The following is a 19373-nucleotide window of genomic DNA, read 5'->3' as shown; positions in this document are numbered from 1 at the left end:
AACAGGCTTGTCTTGATTCAATTGGATGATTTGTGACTGTCAAACAGCCTTTTTCCCCCCCCAACTCCTATATTTTTATAATTAATAAACAAAAGCGTTCAAAGAAAATGAAAAAAACCTCTTTTTTTTAATGCCCCTATGATTTTTCTCCTAAATTGCTTGCAGCAATCTCCTGGAGATTAATCTTCAACTCCTGGAGACTCCAGGGCAATCGTGGAGGGTTGGCAACCCTAGAATATGGGCTATGATGTCATAACATCAGCTCAAAAAGAATGAGGTCAATAGAAAAGTAATACCTCAACGTGATGACGTAGGTGATGTGCGCGCTGTGTGTAATGACGCGAAGGTTGTGGTGCACACGCAGCGGTGACGAGACGGCCGCGGGCTCCGCTGATGTTTTTGTTGCCGGTGAGAGGCGCCGGGTGGCCGTTATTGAACGGTGTGAATGAAAAACGGGGCCCGTGACAAACCGCGCGCGATTGACATAAGCAGTTATTTATTTTTTTTGCAATCAAATTCGTCTATTTATTTTTCAAATTCTTTCCAGCAAAAATTTTCCTCATAATTAAATATTAAATCCTGTCAGGGACTGAATGGAACCGGACGGAGCGTCGACGGAGGCCGGAGGTGAGAGCGAACCACCGGCGGCCGAGGAGGCGGCGGGAGCGGGAGCGGAGGGGGATATGTGCGCATTAGGTAAGAGGGGAAAATAAAACATCAATAAATCAATGTAAACGATTCTTTTCATCGCAGGGTCGGTGCTGGGGGGCGCGCGCGCGCGCGCTGGATGAGGGAGCTGACTCCCGCCCCCATTTGAGGGGGTCAGATGCTTTGCCAAGTACATGGGCTGCCCGTATCCCCACTGGGGCAACGGTGTGTGGAACGTTTGCAGACTACGGGATCCGCGCATAGTCTCTTCCCCCCGATCCTTGCATTCAACTACCAGGGGGATGGGGGAAGAAAAACCCAACCGCATCAAAAGCCTCTTTCTGTCGGAGCCACAGCTGATGTGGGATTTCGCAGCACACGCTGATACTCTGCTGCCTTCATAGGTACCCTCTGCAGCGTTGTCCGTCATTACCAGACATCTTGTACATTAAAAGTGCTTTAAATATTTAAAAGTCATTAAATAAATCTGCCACTGCTTGTTTGGTCTTGTCAAAATGACCAAATTGCACAGAAGGCAGTGTCGCAATAACAAGTGGGAAGATTAATAAGATTAAACGGCCAGGGCTGGCTGAACCATTCGTCATATTATGAACTTCACTGTGCCACTGGCACCATGGTTTGGTGTAAAGAGAAATCATCTGGGTTCAGCTGAGATGCTATTTCCCCATCGGGAATGTTTATGATGTGACATGGGATCTGTGCAATAAGATTGATTCGTTTCGGCGTGCTCATGTTAAATGGCTGTTTGTTGTCTTCCTGTGCTTTTCTGTGTTGGACGATCGCACAAGTATTAATGCATTCCCAGGGACCCCTGTCCTTTGCCTGCAAAGGACCGAATCAGCTGCAACAAAACTAAACAATGCTGTCATTGCAAAAATGTGTTTATTTGTATACAGTAACAAAATCTGCTAATAAGTAAATAAATACAAAACTATAATGACCCCAGAAACCCCTTAGGGTCCATGGATCCCAGTTTGAAAGCCCATGTATTAAGGCATGATTATTTCAAGCCAAGCTTGCACCAAACAAACTATCAGTATGATACAGATATTTGATTGGAGAAATATGGAAGTGATTTTTCTCCTAGAAATTTTAACTTTCCTGACACCAAACAATTAACCTGGGATGGGCTCATGCTGAATTGTGTGTGAAATGATTTTGATGTCCTTTGATTTAACTTATGATAATAGGATAGGTGGGTTCTGAAGATGCAAAAGCAATCTACTGTTTCATTCTGTTTGATATTGTGTTTTCATAAGAAAATAGATCTGCTTAGCTAATATGAGTAAATTTCAGAAAAAAGTGTTATTGCAAAAACAAGCACAGATTAAATAAATGAAAGTGAAGTGACTAAGCCAGATTTTCCTGTGATCATTTATGTCTTTTAGGTAGCATAGGATAGAATTTCTGGGCTTTACAACAACTACTCACTTTTATAAAGCACCTTTAATGTAGTAAAGGTCATTGGGTGCTTCAATGAGGGCAAATAGATAGTGAGCAGTAGATAATGAAGTTATATGCAGTTAAACTGAGATGTTTTGAGGCTTTTTGAAGGTTGGAAGGCAGATAGCAGGGCAGAAAGATTTAAGGAGAGTTTGAGTAAAGGGTTGAGACAACTGTTAAGTCCTGCTGTCAATAGTGTAGCAGAGGGAAAGGAGTTATATAGGAGGCTAGTGGCAGAAGACCACAGAACATGTGCTGGGACATAAAGGCTTGAAGAGATTTTTTTTATTCGTTCATGGGATGTGGGCGTCGCTGGCGAGGCCGTCATTTATTGCCCATCCCTAATTGCCCTTGAGAAGGTGGTGGTAAGCCGCCTTCTTGAACCGCTGCAGTCCGTGTGGTGACTGTTCTCCCACAGTGCTGTTAGGAAGGGAGTTCCAGGATTTTGACCCAGCGACGATGAAGGAACGGCGATATATTTCCAAGTCGGGATGGTGTGTGACTTGGAGGGGAACGTGCAGGTGGTGTTGCTCCCATGTGCCTGCTGCTCTTGTCCTTCTAGGTGGTAGAGGTCGCGGGTTTGGGAGGTGCTGTCGAAGAAGCCTTGGCGAGTTGCTGCAGTGCATCCTGTGGATGGTACACACTGCAGCCACTCTGCGCCGGTGGTGAAGGGAGTGAATGTTTAGGGTGGTGGATGGGGTGCCAATCAAGCGGGCTGCTTTATCTTGGATGGTGTCGAGCTTCTTGAGTGTTGTTGGAGCTGCACTCATCCAAGCAAGTGGACAGATAGGATGGGGTGAGGAGGGGCCATGGAAGGATTTGTAAACCAGGTTGAGGATTTTGATTTTAAATTCATTGGGGAACAGGGAGCTGGTGATAGCAAGAGTGATGGACGAACGGGGCAGGATGTGGGTGGTGGCGTTCTCAGCTTTACGAATACGAAAAGGTTAAGATGCATGTTAGCAATAGAGGTGGACTTTCTCCTTCATTGCTACTAGCAGTAAAATTAGCTCTTAATAAAGATAAATAAATCTTATTAAAAACAAATGATATTGGGCATGCACAGCTGGTCCATCAGCACCTGAAAGAGAGAGAGAATATCTTCCCACTCATTCCTAAAACAGTACTAGTGTGACACTACTTATTTTACCACTGTAAAATTGAACATTATGAAAAACTAATTGGAATAGTGCTTCTGTTTGTAATATCCTTTTATTGTGAGCCTTAATCCATTATGTGATTATTGGTACCTTATTGGTGAAAGTCTAAGTAGCCTTACGGTGCATTGACTTGTCACAAAGTACTAGCCATGATGTGGAGATGCCGGTAATGGACTGAGGTGGACTATAACCTGGTGTTGTAAGATTCCTTACAAAGTACTAGGATAGTGATTCTCTTCTGTTACTGACATAGTAATGACCTGATGGAAAGTTAAGGAAGGATTCGTGTGGGTTGCTCAATGTTCATTCTTGAGGACCCTCCAGGAGCAGAGGTAGAGACTGAGGAAGAAATGGTTTACAATTTCCATGAAAAATGGTGTGGAAGGCTGTGTATTACAAAGGCAAAAGGAAAAGAAAGCAGAGATAAGAAACCTTAGAAAATGTTGGGTATGCGCAGCTCATCATTTAGCATTCTGAATGCACGTAGCATTCGTAACAAAATGGACGCGTTAACGGCACAAATAACGACGTATGGGTATGATCTTGTGGCCATTACAGAAACATGGCTGCAGGGTGACAACAACTGGGAATTAAATGTTAAATACCCTGGCATAATCAGGAAGGACAGGCAGGAAGGAAGGGGAGGTGGGGTGGCTATGTTAATAAGGGAAGGAATCACTAATACAGAGAAAAGATATTGGGACAAAGGATCAGGATAATGAAACAGTTTGGGTAGAGATAAGGAATAATAAGGGGCAAAAAACACTCGTGGGCGTAGTATATAGGCCTCCTAATAGTTGCAACTCTGCTGGAAGAAGTATTAATCAGGAAATAGTCGGGGCATGTAATAAGGGAACAGCTATAATTATGGGGGATTTTAACTATCATATTAACTGGACAAATCAAATTGGGCAGGGTAGCCTTGAGGAAGAGTTTATTGAGTGTATTAGGGATGGATTTCTTGAGCAGTATGTAACTGATCCTACAAGGGGGCAAGCAACCTTGGACCTGGTCCTGTGTAATGAGCCAGGATTAATTAATAATGTCCTAGTTAAGGATCCCCTTGGAATGAGTGACCATAACATGGTTACATTCCATATCCAATTAGAGGGTGAGAAGGTTTGTTCTCAAACAAGCGTACTGAGCTTGAATAAAGGAGACTATGATGGTATGAGAGCGGAATTGATTAAAGTGGACTGGGAAAATAGATTAAAGGGTAAGACGGTACATGAACAGTGGTGTTCATTTAAGGAGTTATTTTACAACTTTCAAAAAATATATATTCCACTGAGGAAAAAAGGGTGTAAAAGAAATGACAGCCATCCGTGGCTAAGTAAAGAAATTAAGGATAGTATCCGACTAAAAACAAGGACATATATGGTAGCCAAACTTAGTGGGAGGATAGAAGATTGGGAAGTCTTCAAAAGACAGCAAAAAGTAACTAAAGGATTGATTAAGAAAGGGAAGATAGATTATGAAAATAAATTAGCAAAAAATATAAAAACAGATAGCAAGAGTTTCTACAGTTATATAAAAAGAAAAAGGGTGGCTAAGGCAAACGTAGGTCCTTTAGAGGATGAGACCGGGAAATTAATGGTGGGAAACATGGAGATGGCAAAAATGCTGAACAAATATTTTGTTTCAGTCTTTACGGTAGAGGACACTAAGAACATCCCAACACTGGATAAACAGGGGGCTCTAGGGGGGGAGGAGCTAAATACGATTAAAATCACTAAGGAATTGGTACTCAGTAAATTAATGGGACTCAAGGCGGATAAATCCCCTGGACCTGATGGCTTACATCCTAGGGTCTTGCGGGAAGTGGCAGTGGGGATTGTGGATGCTTTGGTAATAATTTTCCAAAATTCTCTGGACTCAGCAAAGGTCCCGGCAGATTGGAAAACTGCTAATGTAACACCCTTATTTAAAAAGGGTAGTAGGCAGAAGGCTGGAAATTATAGACCAGTTAGCCTAACATCTGTGGTGGGTAAAATTTTGGAGTCTATTATTAAGGAGACAGTAGCGGAACATTTGGATAAACATAATTTAATAGGACAAAGTCAGCATGGCTTTACGAAGGGGAAGTCATGTCTGACAAATTTGCTTGAGTTCTTTGAGGATATAACGTACAGGGTGGATGAAGGGGAACCAGTGGACGTAGTGTATTTAGACTTCCAGAAGGCATTCGACAAGGTGCCACATAAAAGATTATTGCTCAAGATAAAGAATCACTGGATTGGGGGTAATATTCTGGCATGGGTGGAGGATTGGTTATCTAACAGGAAGCAGAGAGTTGGGATAAATGGTACATTCTCGGACTGGCAACCTGTAGCCAGTGGTGTTCCGCAGGGGTCGGTGCTGGGTCCCCAACTCTTTACAATCTATATTAACGATTTGGAGGAGGGGACCGAGTGTAACATATCAAAGTTTGCAGATGATGCAAAGATGGGAGGGAAAGTAGAGAGTGAGGACGACATAAAAAACCAACAAGGGGATATAGACAGGCTGGGTGAGTGGGCGGAGATTTGGCAGATGCAATACAATATTGGAAAATGTGAGGTTATGCACTTTGGCAGGAAAAATCGGAGAGCAAGTTATTATCTTAATGGCGAGAAACTGGAAAGCACTGCAGTACAAAGGGATCTGGGGGTCCTCGTGCAAGAAAATCAAAAAGTTAGTTTGCAGGTGCAGCAGGTGATTAAGAAGGCCAACGCAATGTTGGCTTTTATTGCTAGGGGGATAGAATATAAAAACAGGGAGGTATTGCTGCAGTTATATAAGGTATTGGTGAGACCGCACCTGGAATACTGCATACAGTTTTGGTGTCCATACTTAAGAAAAGACATACTTGCTCTCGAGGCAGTACAAAGAAGGTTCACTCGGTTAATCCCGGGGATGAGGGGGTGGACATATGAGGAGAGGTTGAGTAGATTGGGACTCTGCTCATTGGAGTTCAGAAGAATGAGAGGCGATCTTATTGAAACATATAAGATTGTGAAGGGGCTTGATCGGGTGGATGCGGTAAGGATGTTCCCAAGGATGGGTGAAACTAGAACTAGGGGGCATAATCTTAGAATAAGGGGCTGCTCTTTCAAAACTGAGATGAGGAGAAACTTCTTCGCTCAGAGGATAGTAGGTCAGTGGAATTTGCTGCCCCAGGAAGCTGTGGAAGCTACATCATTAAATAAATTTAAAACAGAAATAGACAGTTTCCTAGAAGTAAAGGGAATTAGGGGTTACGGGGAGCGGGCAGGAAATTGGACATGAATTTAGATTTGAGGTTAGGATCAGATCAGCCATGATCTTATTGAATGGCGGAGCAGGCTTGAGGGGCCGATTGGCCTACTCCTGCTCCTATTTCTTATGTTCTTATGTTCTTATTTGGAAGAAAACAGACAAGTTAACATTTCAGGTGTGACCCAACCAACAATGGTAACCTTTCCTCTTACTTTCAAATGCTGACTGATCTCTGCATTTCCAGTTTGGTTTCTATTTTCGGTAAGCAGAGTGCTGTTGTGTTTTTAACTTTTCTGTAATATGTAATCTGCACACTAATTCCCTTAATTTCACTTGTAAGAAAGAACTTGCATTTATATCATGTCTTTCACGTCCTTGAGATGTCCGAAGCGATTTACACTCAATTAGTCACTTTTGAAATGTAGTCACTGTTATGTGGGGAAACGTGGCAGCCAATTTGCACACAGCACAATCCCACAATCAGCAATGAGATTAATTCCAGTCCATTTGCTGAAAATTCTGCAGTTGGTGTCAGATTAGGCTCTTGACCCGAAGAAGCAGAAAACACAGCATTTAGTGCGGTTTTACTGGGACTTTGACTTTGTGCCAAGGTGGAGTGATTTCAATTTGAGGAGCCTGTTTACTGTAGCTGAATTTGCTGCTTACTCCATCCATTTCATTATGGCAGTTAGGAACACTTAGCCGACACTTCATTATATCGCACTCTCTCTTTTTATGTCAAGTTATTTAGATTCCAATGAATAGGCGTGTGAGTATGCGTATACTCAGGATTTGTAGAAAATCTGCACCTGCTAACCATCTCTATTCAATTGAAATCCTCATCTTTAAAATCTTTTTTTGTACTGAATTCTCTGAAATGTTCTTTGGATATTTTTTCATATTGCTGTGTCTGCATTTGTTCAAATATAACAGTCATTGTCAGTAAAATGTAATGGCAGGCATGTGAAATTTTCATGCTATCTACTTGAATTGCAAAAAACATCCAGCATACAATTCTAAATATTATTCCTCTAATTTGAGGTTCTGAATTAAGAGCATCATGCAAGAATATAATTGCACAACATTAGCGTATTAGTTTATGATTACTGCTAAAGTGCATTTGCTGCATAATCCTAGTGATGACACTGGGAAATCAAAAAACTCTCAACAAGGAACTTGTAATGGGGAGTTCTGTCACAATCATTGAATTAATTACCAAGATGATCAGCTCCATGTTTTGAAGGATTTGGTGTGAACTTGTCGACTAAACGTTCCTAAGTGGATCCCAGGAATTAATGATTGGTGACAGCAATAATCTACATTCACTTCTGTTGCTGTCTATATTTTAACTATCCTAGTTACTAAAGTCACGGAAGCTGCGGGATTGAATTAGCTCTGCATCTTGTGAGAATAATGCAGCTTAATAGTCAACAAAGCCTGTATATGTCAATGGGCTGCAGGTGAATTAACCATTGGCTGCTCTTCATTTGAATTATTTGTATTTTTTCCAATTCCACTATCCTGCTCTACACTCTGCTCCGTGGTTTCTTTATTTTAGGATGACCAATGAGGTCACGCATGTCCAAATGACAGTGCTGGAATTGGAATTCAACCCATGACTGTGAAAGGAACCCAGCTGGCATTATTTGCTTGGTCTTGTTAAGATGATTACATCTCAGTTGTGGGGTCATTGTTTGGTTTCTCAAATGTGTTGCAAATGCCTTAATCTGTGTTGACTAATGTTATTCCAGTATTAGTTCACATTTATGCATTGGTTCAGAGTTTGTGATGATGAAATAATGCGATTGCAGTGAATCGTGTCAGCAAGCTGGTGTTTTCAAATGACCAAACAGAACAGAAATGATTTGTGATAACAGAAAATGTTTGATCTGCTGTATATTTCCATCAACATTCAAAAGAAAAAGATAGGCTAACATTTCAGGTTTTGAGAGTTTTGGTGAAAGGTTAGTGTTTCATGTGTAACTGTACATCAGAGTGCTTGAAACCTGATACATTAACTTTTGTTTCCCTTTTGTATATTGATTGACCTGTTGTGCGTTTCCAACATTTTCTGTTTTATTTGACTTCCAGCATTGGCAATTTTTTTTCAATCAATGCTTTGTGACAGTCATGCTTAATATAATGGGATGAAAGGAACAGGTGACTTGAGATATGGAACAACAACAAATTGGTTGGTTTATAGAACAGAATACTTTAATTTAACTAAATTATTACACATGGTGAATCTCCAATAGTGGAACTGAGATAAGAATCGTATGTATGTAATTTATCTTGAATTAAAGAACTTGTGCTTCCTGAATTGTGTAAGAACTGCAGTGAAAACATCATTGCTGGCATTTCCCAAGAATACAGTGTTTTTTTTTCCTTGGTATTTCTTCCCTCCCCTCCCCACCCCCCCCCTCCCTCCCTTGCCTTGCCTCCCTGAAAGTATTCACTGCTTGTTGGGGTACAACTCCACAAGTACCAGTTGCACGTTGGCATTTCACCCAAGTTGCTATTAATTGTGAGCCTTGACAATAAAGTTCGACAGGCTGTTTGAATGCCAGGAGTATCACATCGAGCCCATCTAGTTCATATCTGTATCTTTCCAGCAGGGACTACTGGTTAGCGATCAGATGCAAATACCCTGGCCAACTTATCCTGTCCTTTTACTTGGGCATAGAGGCCAAATATAGTGCCTTTAATACAGCCCTAGATCAGTAGTTCAACGTAGACAGGGATTGAAACCTGGAATTTTCCTAGTTTCCATATTTCTGCTCACAGGATAGACTCATTAAGTTATCTGAAGAGGAAGGGGAGTAAGTTTTTCTAAGATGATGCTGACAGTTTAGTAGAAAGAAAGATAATGCATTTATATCGTGTCTTTCATGCTTTCTGGATGTCCCTAAGTGCTTCACAGCCAATGAAGTACTTTTGCAGTGTAGTCACTTATAATATATGAAATGCGGCCACCAATTTACACATAGCAAGCTCCCACAAACAGCAATGAAATGAATGACCAGATAGTCTGTTTTAGGGGTTGGTTGTGGGATAAATGTTGGCAAGGACACCGGGGAAAACTCCCCTGCTCGTATTGAAAAGTGCCATGGGATCTTTCACGTTCACCTAAGGACAGACAGGGCCTCAGGTAACGCCTCATCCGAAAGCCGGCACCTCCGACAGTGCAGTACTCCCTCAATATTGCACCGAAGTGTCAGCCTAGATTATGAACAAGATGTATTAACAATTGTCAGGAGAAAATCTATTATTCTAAATTTTAAAAAAGCACCTTGATGTGAACGTGGCATATAGCTAAAAGTTGTTTGTTTTAAATTGGGTGTGCAATATAGATTTGATCCTGATCCGAGGATAGTGACTCCCTGTAAGTTTCACCTTGGATTCTGCAGATGTAATTGATGCTTCATTTCTTGTGTGCTGTTGGAGATGCTGGTAGAGGAGCATTCTGTAGTGGGAAAACAGATACTTGTACAAGGCAGTTATTTGGTGTTAGGAGCAAAGTGTAGCTGCTTGACGATCTATCAGGATAATAAATTACAATTAAGATTATGAAGAAATTAATTTCGAGAAACCATTACTATCACTTAAAACCAGATTAAGTTACAGGCTGATAAACTGATTCTGCATCTTGTTTGGTTTACTATGGTGTGATTGCATTACATTACGCGATTAGATGTAGCAGCCACTGGTAACCCAGCAGAAGTCGAGGCCTTCAGGAATAGAGGGGAGAATTTTTTTTTCCAAAAAAAGCTATTGTAACATGGAGTTTCTATGGTTACGTAATCAATGTATTATCTGTGTTTTATGACTCTTCCAAATAAATAAGTAATGAATAAATATCGGTGTCAATATTCTGGACAATTTATCAGATTTGGTTTTCCTGGTTAAGTGAATTGGTAGCAGTAAAAATCTATTTAGAGTATTTTAGTTCAACCACACACTTTTAGATTTCATAAAGGATGTGCATAACATTTTTTTAAAAGTTGGTTTAGAAGTTATATATGCCATTAATTTTTAATCTGGTATGGCAGTCCACTCTTAACTGGCCTTTGGTTTACTTTGTCAAGTATGGTTCCATGAATGCCTATGAGCTTATTGTAATTGGCTTTTGCCACATCCTGCGCAAGAAATGTAGTGAGATTAAACATTTATGGGAGGGGAAAGCCTATTTCTTTTGGTCAAGCTGCATTGAAAAGAGGTTAGAAATACTATTTCACAAACCAAATCTGAAGGCTCAGTCACGAATCTATGGTTCAAATTTTACCTTCAAAAGAGGTTATATATTGATTAAACATTGATCAAGTGAGTGAAACTGATCTAGGGATCTATGATAGACAGGAAGTAAGGTCAGTGTTGTAATGCAGCAGAATTAAAAACAGGACATAATTTAGTTTTAGTGACGCGTCAAAACTGGTTTGTACATGCGTAAAGATTATGATATCCCTCCTCTCCCAAAGGTGCTGACAATTGTGGCATTTCTTTTGCTGCCCTGGCTGCGAACCACTCCCAGGTTAAATAATTATATATTTTCAAAAATCAATTGATAGAGAAAAGGGGTTTATTCTGCAGTTCTTTTAAAGAGAAAATCTGTTAGATTATCTTTTAATATTCATTTACAGGACAGTAGATGCAGTGTAACTAGTTAGTTCCATTATTGTAAAACTCAGAAATTGATTGCATTACCATAATGCTGGAGTTGTGTAGTTGAAATTTGTATCATCTTTAATGTTCAATTACAGAATAGAAACTGGAATTACTACACCAATACAAGTGTCATGTAATCAGACTTGAAGGGTTCAGACTTCGCTGGCATCCAAAGTAGGTACAGCACAGGAGGAGGCCATTTGGCCCATCGTGCCTGTGCCGGCTCTTTGAAAGATATATGCAATTAGTCCCATTCCCCTGCTTTTTCCTCATTGCCCTGTAAATGTTTTCCCTTCAAGTATTTATCTAATTCCCTTCTGAAAGTTGCTATTGAATATGCTTCCATCACCCTTTCAGGCAGTGCATTCCAGATCATTACAACTCGCTGCTTTTAAAAAAAAAATGTTCTCATGTTGCCTCTGGCTCTTTTGCCGATCACCTTAAATCTGTGTCCTCTGGTTACTGACCCTTCTGCCACTGGAAACAATTTTTTCTTATTTACTCTGTCAAAACTGTTCATGATTTTGAACACGTTTATCAAATCTCCCCTTCTCTGTTCTAAGAAGAACAACCCCAGCTTCTCCAATCTCTCCACATAACTGAAGTCCCCCTGGTACCATTCGGATAAATCTCTTCTGAAACCGCTCTAAGGCCATGACATCCTTCCTGAAGTGTGGTGCCCAGAATTGAAGACAGTACTCCAGCTGAGGCCTCACCAGTGTTTTATAAAGGTTTAGCATAACTTCCTTGCTTTTGTACTCTATGCCTCTATTGATAAAACGTAGGTTCCCATATACTTTTTTAATAGCCTTCTTAACTTGTCCTGCCAACTTCAGAGATTTGTGTACGTACACCCCCAGGTCTTTCTGTTCCTGCACCCCCTTTAAAATTGTACCATTTAGTTTATATTGCCTCTCCTCATTCTTCCGACCAAAATGTATCACTTCACACTTCTCTGCATTAAATTTCATCTGCCATGTGTCTGCCCATTTCACCAGCCTGTCTGTGTCCTCCTGAAGTCTGTTACTATCCTCCACATTATTTACTACATTTGAGTTTTGTGTTACCTGCAGACTTTGAAATTATACCATCTGTACCCAAGTCCAGGCTATTAATATATATCAAAAAGAGCACTGGTCCTAATACTGACCCCAGGGGAACACCACTGTATACTTCCCTCCATTCTGAAAAATAACCGTTCACCGCTACTTTCTGCTTTCTGTCCCTCATCCAATTTTGTATCCATGCTGCCACTGTCACTTTAATCTCATGGGCTTTAATTTTGTTAACAAGTCTATTATGTGGTATTTTATCAAATGCCGTTTGAAAATCCATATGCACAACATCAACCGCACTACCCTTATCAACCCTCTCCTTAATTTCAAAGAACTCAATCAAATTAGTCAAACATGATTTTCTGTTAACAAATCTGTGCTGACTTTCATTTATTAGCCCACACTTTTCCAAGTGCCAATTCATTTTGTCCCAGATAATTGTCTCTTAAAGTTTCCCCACCACCGACATTAGGCTGACTGGCCTGTAATTGTTGGGTTTATCCCTCTCCCCTTTTTTGAACAGGGGTGTAACATTTGCAATCCGCCAGTCCTCCGGCACCATCCCATATCTAAGGAGGATTGGAAGATTGTGGCCAGAGCCTCTGCAATTTCCACCCTTACTTCCCTCAGTAACCTAAGATGCATCCCATCTGGACCAGGTGACTTTTCTACTTTTGAGTACTGACAATCTTTTAAGTACCTCCTCTTTATTTTTATCCTATCCAATATCATTACTACCTCCTCCTTTACTGCTACAATGGCAGCTAGTGAAGATGGATGCAAAGTATTCATTTAGTACGTCAGTCATGCCATCTGCCTCCACAAGAAGATCTTTTTTGTCCCTAAACGGTCTCCCCCTTCCTTTGACTACCCTTTTACTATTTATATGTCCATTAAAAGCATTTCTGTAATGGACCAGAATACTTGGAGTGTGATGCATGCGATATTTCCATTTTGAAGGCTTAGAATACTAAATAGAATTGCTTCGTTTCGACTCAGTTCCAGTCATACTGTCCTACTTACAGATGCTGCTAAATTGAGGCTGGACACCTAGTTTACTTATAGTTCACGAGGAGTTGTCTCAATCGCTCCTCGACTTGATCTAGTTGAAGTGTATGAACTAGGTTGGTATCAGGGTTAATCCGTATTTCTGATGAGTTAGCTAATTTCCGCTCTGGTGGCTGAAGGGGCGATACAATTGGTCTCGGGGCCTTTGAGGAGGAGAAAGTTGAACAGAATTCCCATTCCAGTCGCTGTCCAGTGACAATTATGGGAAACTGTAGTGTGGACATCGTGACTGGTTTCCTCTGCAGCCTCTACAATTGAATAACCTGTCAACACTCACTATGGAAATGCAAATATTCATATTTCTCACTTGGGCTAGGTACTGGGAGGTACCACAATACCTGGCGATATCCCAGGAAGCAGTCAAAGCTTTCAGAAGGAGAGGGGAAAATAAAACGTAACGTTCATGTGACAACCATTTCAGCCTGGACGAATATTTGGTTAGAGCGCATTGTATCTGTCTTCAGGTTTGTGAAAGATGTGCTTGGAAAGTGTAAATTGTTCGTTTGACAGCTATCTTCTTGCCTGGTATTTGAATCTTATTCTGACTGACTTACTACTTGAATCAGTGCTGAAGATTTGCCCAGCACTCTATAAATCTTCTGCAGTTTCTTATTACTTGTCTAATGTAATCAGTGCTTTAGTTTTGTATTTAGGTAGAACTACTACTAGCATTTGCGATTTCGAGCAATTGTTTCTTATGGGAATAGAAATCAAAGTATCAGAGCAGAAGTTAGCAAACAAGAATATATGTTACTGCTAAGTTGGCTAGGAAGCACCAGGGAAAGTTACAGTCCATTTACTTGTCCTGTGGCAACCTTATGGGCTGATATATGGAATGGGGTGGGTGGGGTTCTTGCCCAGTACTATCTGTAAGGTGCTTCTTCTTGGACCAGGTTGCATGCTTTCTTTAAGCATTACTGTTTTGATCCGACTGGCAATAAGCAGTTTCACATTAGTGTTTCAGTCTAGTCTGAACATTACTACCCGTGTAATCCCACTTTGCAGATCCTGCCATCCTTTCAGTATGCTCCGGTTTGGATGTGGAGTTGAAAGAATGAGGAAGAATGTCAGATTATTCTAGTCACATTCAGCTATACCAACTGCTTTCTTTCCTGTCCATCTTCTCTTTGGACCTGCTTTCTCTCTCAAAATTTGAGTGGAATTTAAGAAAATTTCACTTTGGAGGCAAGGGTTACATCACTAGCATTTTCTGATGTAGGTGTTAAAGGGAAAGAGCAAAATAATCATCTGTTCACTAAAGGTACACTAAAAGCAAAACAAGAGTCAACATTTTACCTGTCGTAGATCATTAACTGCCGATGAAGCTCTAATGGAACTTCAAGAGATGCTTGAGCCTTCAGTGGGAGAAGAACAAAGTATGGTTGTGAAAAATAAAACTGTTGAAATGGAACATCCACCAGTTGTCATAGATGAGAAAAAGGCTGAAACCCCCAAAAAGCATGGCAGACTATTATTATGTAATACAAATGTTGGAAGCTGAAGATATTCAGGCAGAGCAGGCTGAATCTACAGAGGTTTTGGAGCCTTCAGCAGCTGCAAAATCAGAAATCGAAGATACATAACTGGGTCTCTGCTGTCTCTGCCTATGAAGAACTGAGGATGCAGCTCACAACAAAAGCCTTTTATACGAGTATGGGAAAAGCACTTGATATAAGTATGGCAGAGCTCTTAAAGGTATAGTGTAAATGCTGGGCATAGTGTTGCTGCTGCTATTCCCTATAGGCAAACAGGAATTTCCTATTTATATGTGGTGATGAATGACATTTATAGAATGAGAAAGACTGCCGATAGCATGAAATGTAACATTTTTTTTAGCACATTTAAAAACCACTTAAGAAGCAGATGAAGTTGTGGTGAATTAAAAGTGTCAATTTTTTCTTCTATATTCAGAGATCATGTTACTCCAGATCACTGTTGCATATTTGATTATTCGAAAACTCCAGTATCTTTTTAAGGTGGTTTCGCTTTATTTCCCAAATGGCAAATTCTTGAGATGTACTCATGCCATAAAACCTTGCCCTATTTTCCTTCTCCCATTGTCTTCGCTCTCTTTCTTCCCCCCCTCTCCCCCATCTCATTTCATAAATTATTCTGTTTGAGGTGTGGTGGATAGATGACTAAAGACACTAGTTTATGGTGACTGAATAAGTTTAAATTCTGTTTTTACTACATTTGATTCTGGAATTTTCACTGAAAAAATGGATGGAATTGCAGACTGCATCCCAAAACACCAGTGACTACAAAAAAGCAGTGGCCTTATGGATGAGGGTCCTAGCAAGTGGATGTCGCAAACTGGCAATTAGAATTGCTGTGAGTGACTTTCCCACACACCCCCACCACCTCTCTCTTTTTGGTGGAGAGATTTCCTCTTCCCTTTTTCCTCATGGAGAACTGCTTTGCTTTCACATAATGGAGTGGTTGAAATTGGCACCTACCCATGTAGGAAGTTATTGTTGTAAACCCAGATCTATCCCACAGCCTGCTGTAAGTTATTGCATCACTGAGCAGCGTAACTAGACTGGCCCACAGGTATATGGTTTGAGTCCTCCTCAGGCTGTGTGCTAAAGTTTATCACAGTTGCATTGCTTATTGCTGGGTTTCTAAGTCTATGTACTTTAAGCTGTATGATTTTTAGTCTTGCATTATACCTACCGCCCTGCACAGCAAATAAACCTAAACTCCAAAACCAAAAAAAATCTTATTGACATCAGTCACATTAGCAGCCCAGCTGGTTTGTAGATTCTCCCAGATCTGCTCGCGATGCATCCATTAATTTGAACTCTCTGCTGCTGCCATCTGTTTCCCAGTTTTTGCATTTTCGAAATGCTGAAAGTTTTTAATTGAACGTCGACATTTGTTGGCACTTCCTTTGTCAGTAAAATGTAACAAAACGAATTGGCTTGCTACTGGCATTGTGCGGTGACTCTGCACCTACAAATATTTGCTGATGCAACACTTTTTTACCAATTTCACATGCTGTATTTTGTAAAATGGAATAAGCAATTTTTTTTGCTGAAACTGTTGCAACTGTGCATTTTGCCTGATTGTGAGGAACTACTGTAAATATTTTAAGCTTGTGGGGGGAGCACGGGGTGGTGGTGTCATTTGCAACTCTTGGTACAGTAAGCTGTGCTTTAAAAATGAATGCTCCATATGTTCACATAATTGAATTAAAATGTTATGTTCATTGACACATTTTATTTTAGGAGCTGACAGAGAATTGTATGTTCTAATTTGAAAGCGGTTGTAAACAAAACTGTATAAGGATGTGTTTGCAGTAGGCTGTATATGTGAAGCCTGAAGTCCAATCGACTTTTTCTACAGAACAAAATAACCCTCCTGCTGCCTTCTGTTCTATCTATTTTCACAATTGATTCTTGAGAATTGTGCATTTATTTTTCAAACCCGATTGAGGTTAGTCTGATGTTACTCTGATGTCAATACAATGTATTGGCTGTCAGGTGAAACTTTCCTATTTGAACTATGGAAAATATCTAGTGGTACAATTATAGATTTTGTTCTTCCAAATGTGGGTGTGTCTGGAGGGGGCATTCAGGCAGTATAACAGTAGGGTGAAATGGTGATTACAGGTCTATGACTGGTGGTGGGAGTAATTTAAGGTGATGAATTAAGAAACAAAAAATAATTCGTTTATCTTCCAAAGATTTTGTTCCAAATGATGTCATTCACATGATTGTAAATGCTTTCTTAACTGACCTTTCACAAATGTTAATTGTCCCCATGGAATTGGTATTTTGGCAATGTTAAAATATTCAATATTACGGCTCAGATATTCACTTACAATATACATGGTGGGTGAAAGTAATCATTCACACTATGTTAGTGACAGATTTAAAAAAATTAACCTTTATGGTTTAAACAATTTTAACTGCAAAACTTAGAAAACAATGTGCGAATAATACAGTATAAACCCCTCCCCCATTATAACTTTGACGGTTTATTTTATTTGATGTGATGACAGTAATTTGAATTACCTGAAGATTTATTTTACTGATTTCATATTGTAACCTGAATCCATTGTTCAAAGAATTTGTATTATGTTGAACTGACTCATTTCATAGCAAATATGTTTTTCCTATATTAACATATTGGAGCCCTGAAAAGTAACATTGTATGCCTGTTAGGCAGAAGTACACCATACACTAGGTTATTTTAAAAACCACTTTCAGCTGAAGCATGCTGTAATGTCATAGAATAAAATTCTTTTTACAGAAAATTTTGTATTTTACTGCAAGCAGTTTATGTGCATCCTCGATACTAACCAAAGCAAAACAGTCAGCTTTGGCTCAGTGGTAACACTCATGCCTAAGTCAGAAGGTTGTGGGTTCAAGCCTCACTCAGAGACTTGAGCATATAATGTAGGCTGATACTTAATTGTATTATTGAGGGAGTGCTGCACTGTCGAAGGTGCCGTCTTACGGATGAGCTGTTAAAGAGAGTCCCGTCTGTGCGCTCAGGTGAATGTAAAAGATCCTGTACCACTATTCGAAGAACAGAGAAGTTCTGGTGTCTTGGCCAATATTTATCTCTTAACCAACACCATCTTAAAAAAAGATTATTTCGATATTTGTCTTATTGCTGTTTGTGAGACCTTGCCTACGTTGAAACAGTGACTACACTTCACAAGTATTTAGTTGGCTATGAAGTGCCTTGGGACACCCTGAAGATGTGAAAGGTGTTGTATAAATGCAAGTTCTACTTTGTCTTTTGCACATTGCTCCTTGCAAAGCTTTGGCCAATCAATTCCATTTCCAATCCACAATGCAGGAGTTTTAATGATAACATATAAAGATAAATGTTGATTTTGTTCAGTCTTTATTTTCTTCAATTACTGTGCATTTCACTGTATCAATTTATAAACCATTAATTTCTTCTTTAGTTTGTTCATTGTTGGGTCTAGTGTTTGGAAAAGATCTGTACATGAGAAATGAAAATGTGCATTGAACATTCCTTTCCAAGTTCTGGTGAACACTTGGCGGCATACGATCTAAAAAAAGACTGGAATGAGAATGTTTGATCTGTAATTGTATGTGATGGTACAAAGATTTCTTTGTGCTTTATTCAAAAGGAGACAGGATGCACAATAATACACATATTAGCAATTTTATATAGTAGTAAATGACCCAAGATGTGTTTTGGGAGGTGAGAGAGGGAATGGACAGTATGCAAGAGTTAGGACAGGGTTAGGGGAGATGAACGAAGGTACAGTTGATAAGATGGATTTTGAGGAATCTTTAGAAAATGGCAGGATTTAGAAAGAGAATTGACGTTTAGGGGTATGATGGCTGAATGCTCTGCCACTGCTGGTGAAGTGGAGGGACACACATAATAGACTAGGGTTGGAGGGACCGATGATGCAGCCTGGAAGGTGGGGCAGGAGCAGGCTGCAAAAGTAGAGTGGGACAGCCACTTTTAGATTAGGAAGGGGGTTTTGACGTCAGTGTGGTGCAGGAAGAGCAGTCATTGGAGGCTGGTGAGGTCAGGGTTGATTCATGAGCAGGTCTTAGTCCAAGTTCAGCAAAGTTTTGGATGAGTTGTGTTTTGTACAAGGTGGAACTAGGTGGTCAGAGCATTGGAGTAGTTAAGCTGGGGTGGGACTAAGGCATGGACGAGAGCTTTTGGGAGTGGTGGGGTAAGGGTAGGAATGGAAGCAGTTGAAGTTATAGTGGTGGAAATGGGCAGCCATGGTGGTGGATAGGTTGTGGAGTTTGAAGTTCAATTTTATAGCATTTCAGTGTGGTTTCATTTGTATGTGTTTGATATTTGAAGCAACATAACTTTTCATAGTAAGAATCATAAATGAGAAATAAGTTTCCCCCAATCACCTGGTCCTGCCTCCTTGTACTTCATAACATTGAAGTGGCAAATTTAGTAGTATGCCTGCGACTGTCTGTCTCTCTGCAGAATACCCAGCCTCTAGCCTGCTCTAGTAGTCATGGCATTTATGTGACTGGTGCAGTTGAGTTTCTGGCAGTAGCATCCCCTAGGTTGTTGATGATGTGGAGATGCCGGTGATGGACTGGGGTTGACAGTTGTA

General features: G+C 40.3%; 1 protein-coding gene across 1 annotated transcript in view; it reads left to right on the top strand.

Moving 5' to 3' along the window:
• Positions 1-396: 396 nt before the first annotated feature.
• The window catches only part of LOC137299419 (phosphatidylinositol 4-phosphate 5-kinase type-1 gamma-like), a 114272-nt gene continuing 95295 nt past the window's right edge, over positions 397-19373 (top strand). The window contains exon 1 of the mRNA XM_067968151.1: positions 397-696. Coding sequence (XP_067824252.1) covers positions 594-696 — 103 coding nt within the window. The 5' untranslated portion in view covers positions 397-593. The remainder of the gene's footprint in view (positions 697-19373) is intronic.

The sequence above is a fragment of the Heptranchias perlo genome, chromosome 29, assembly GCF_035084215.1.
Source record: "Heptranchias perlo isolate sHepPer1 chromosome 29, sHepPer1.hap1, whole genome shotgun sequence".
NCBI classification, from domain to species: Eukaryota; Metazoa; Chordata; class Chondrichthyes; order Hexanchiformes; family Hexanchidae; genus Heptranchias; species Heptranchias perlo.
Note: the sequence above shows the minus strand (reverse complement) of the source record. Positions and strands in the feature narration are given on the sequence as shown.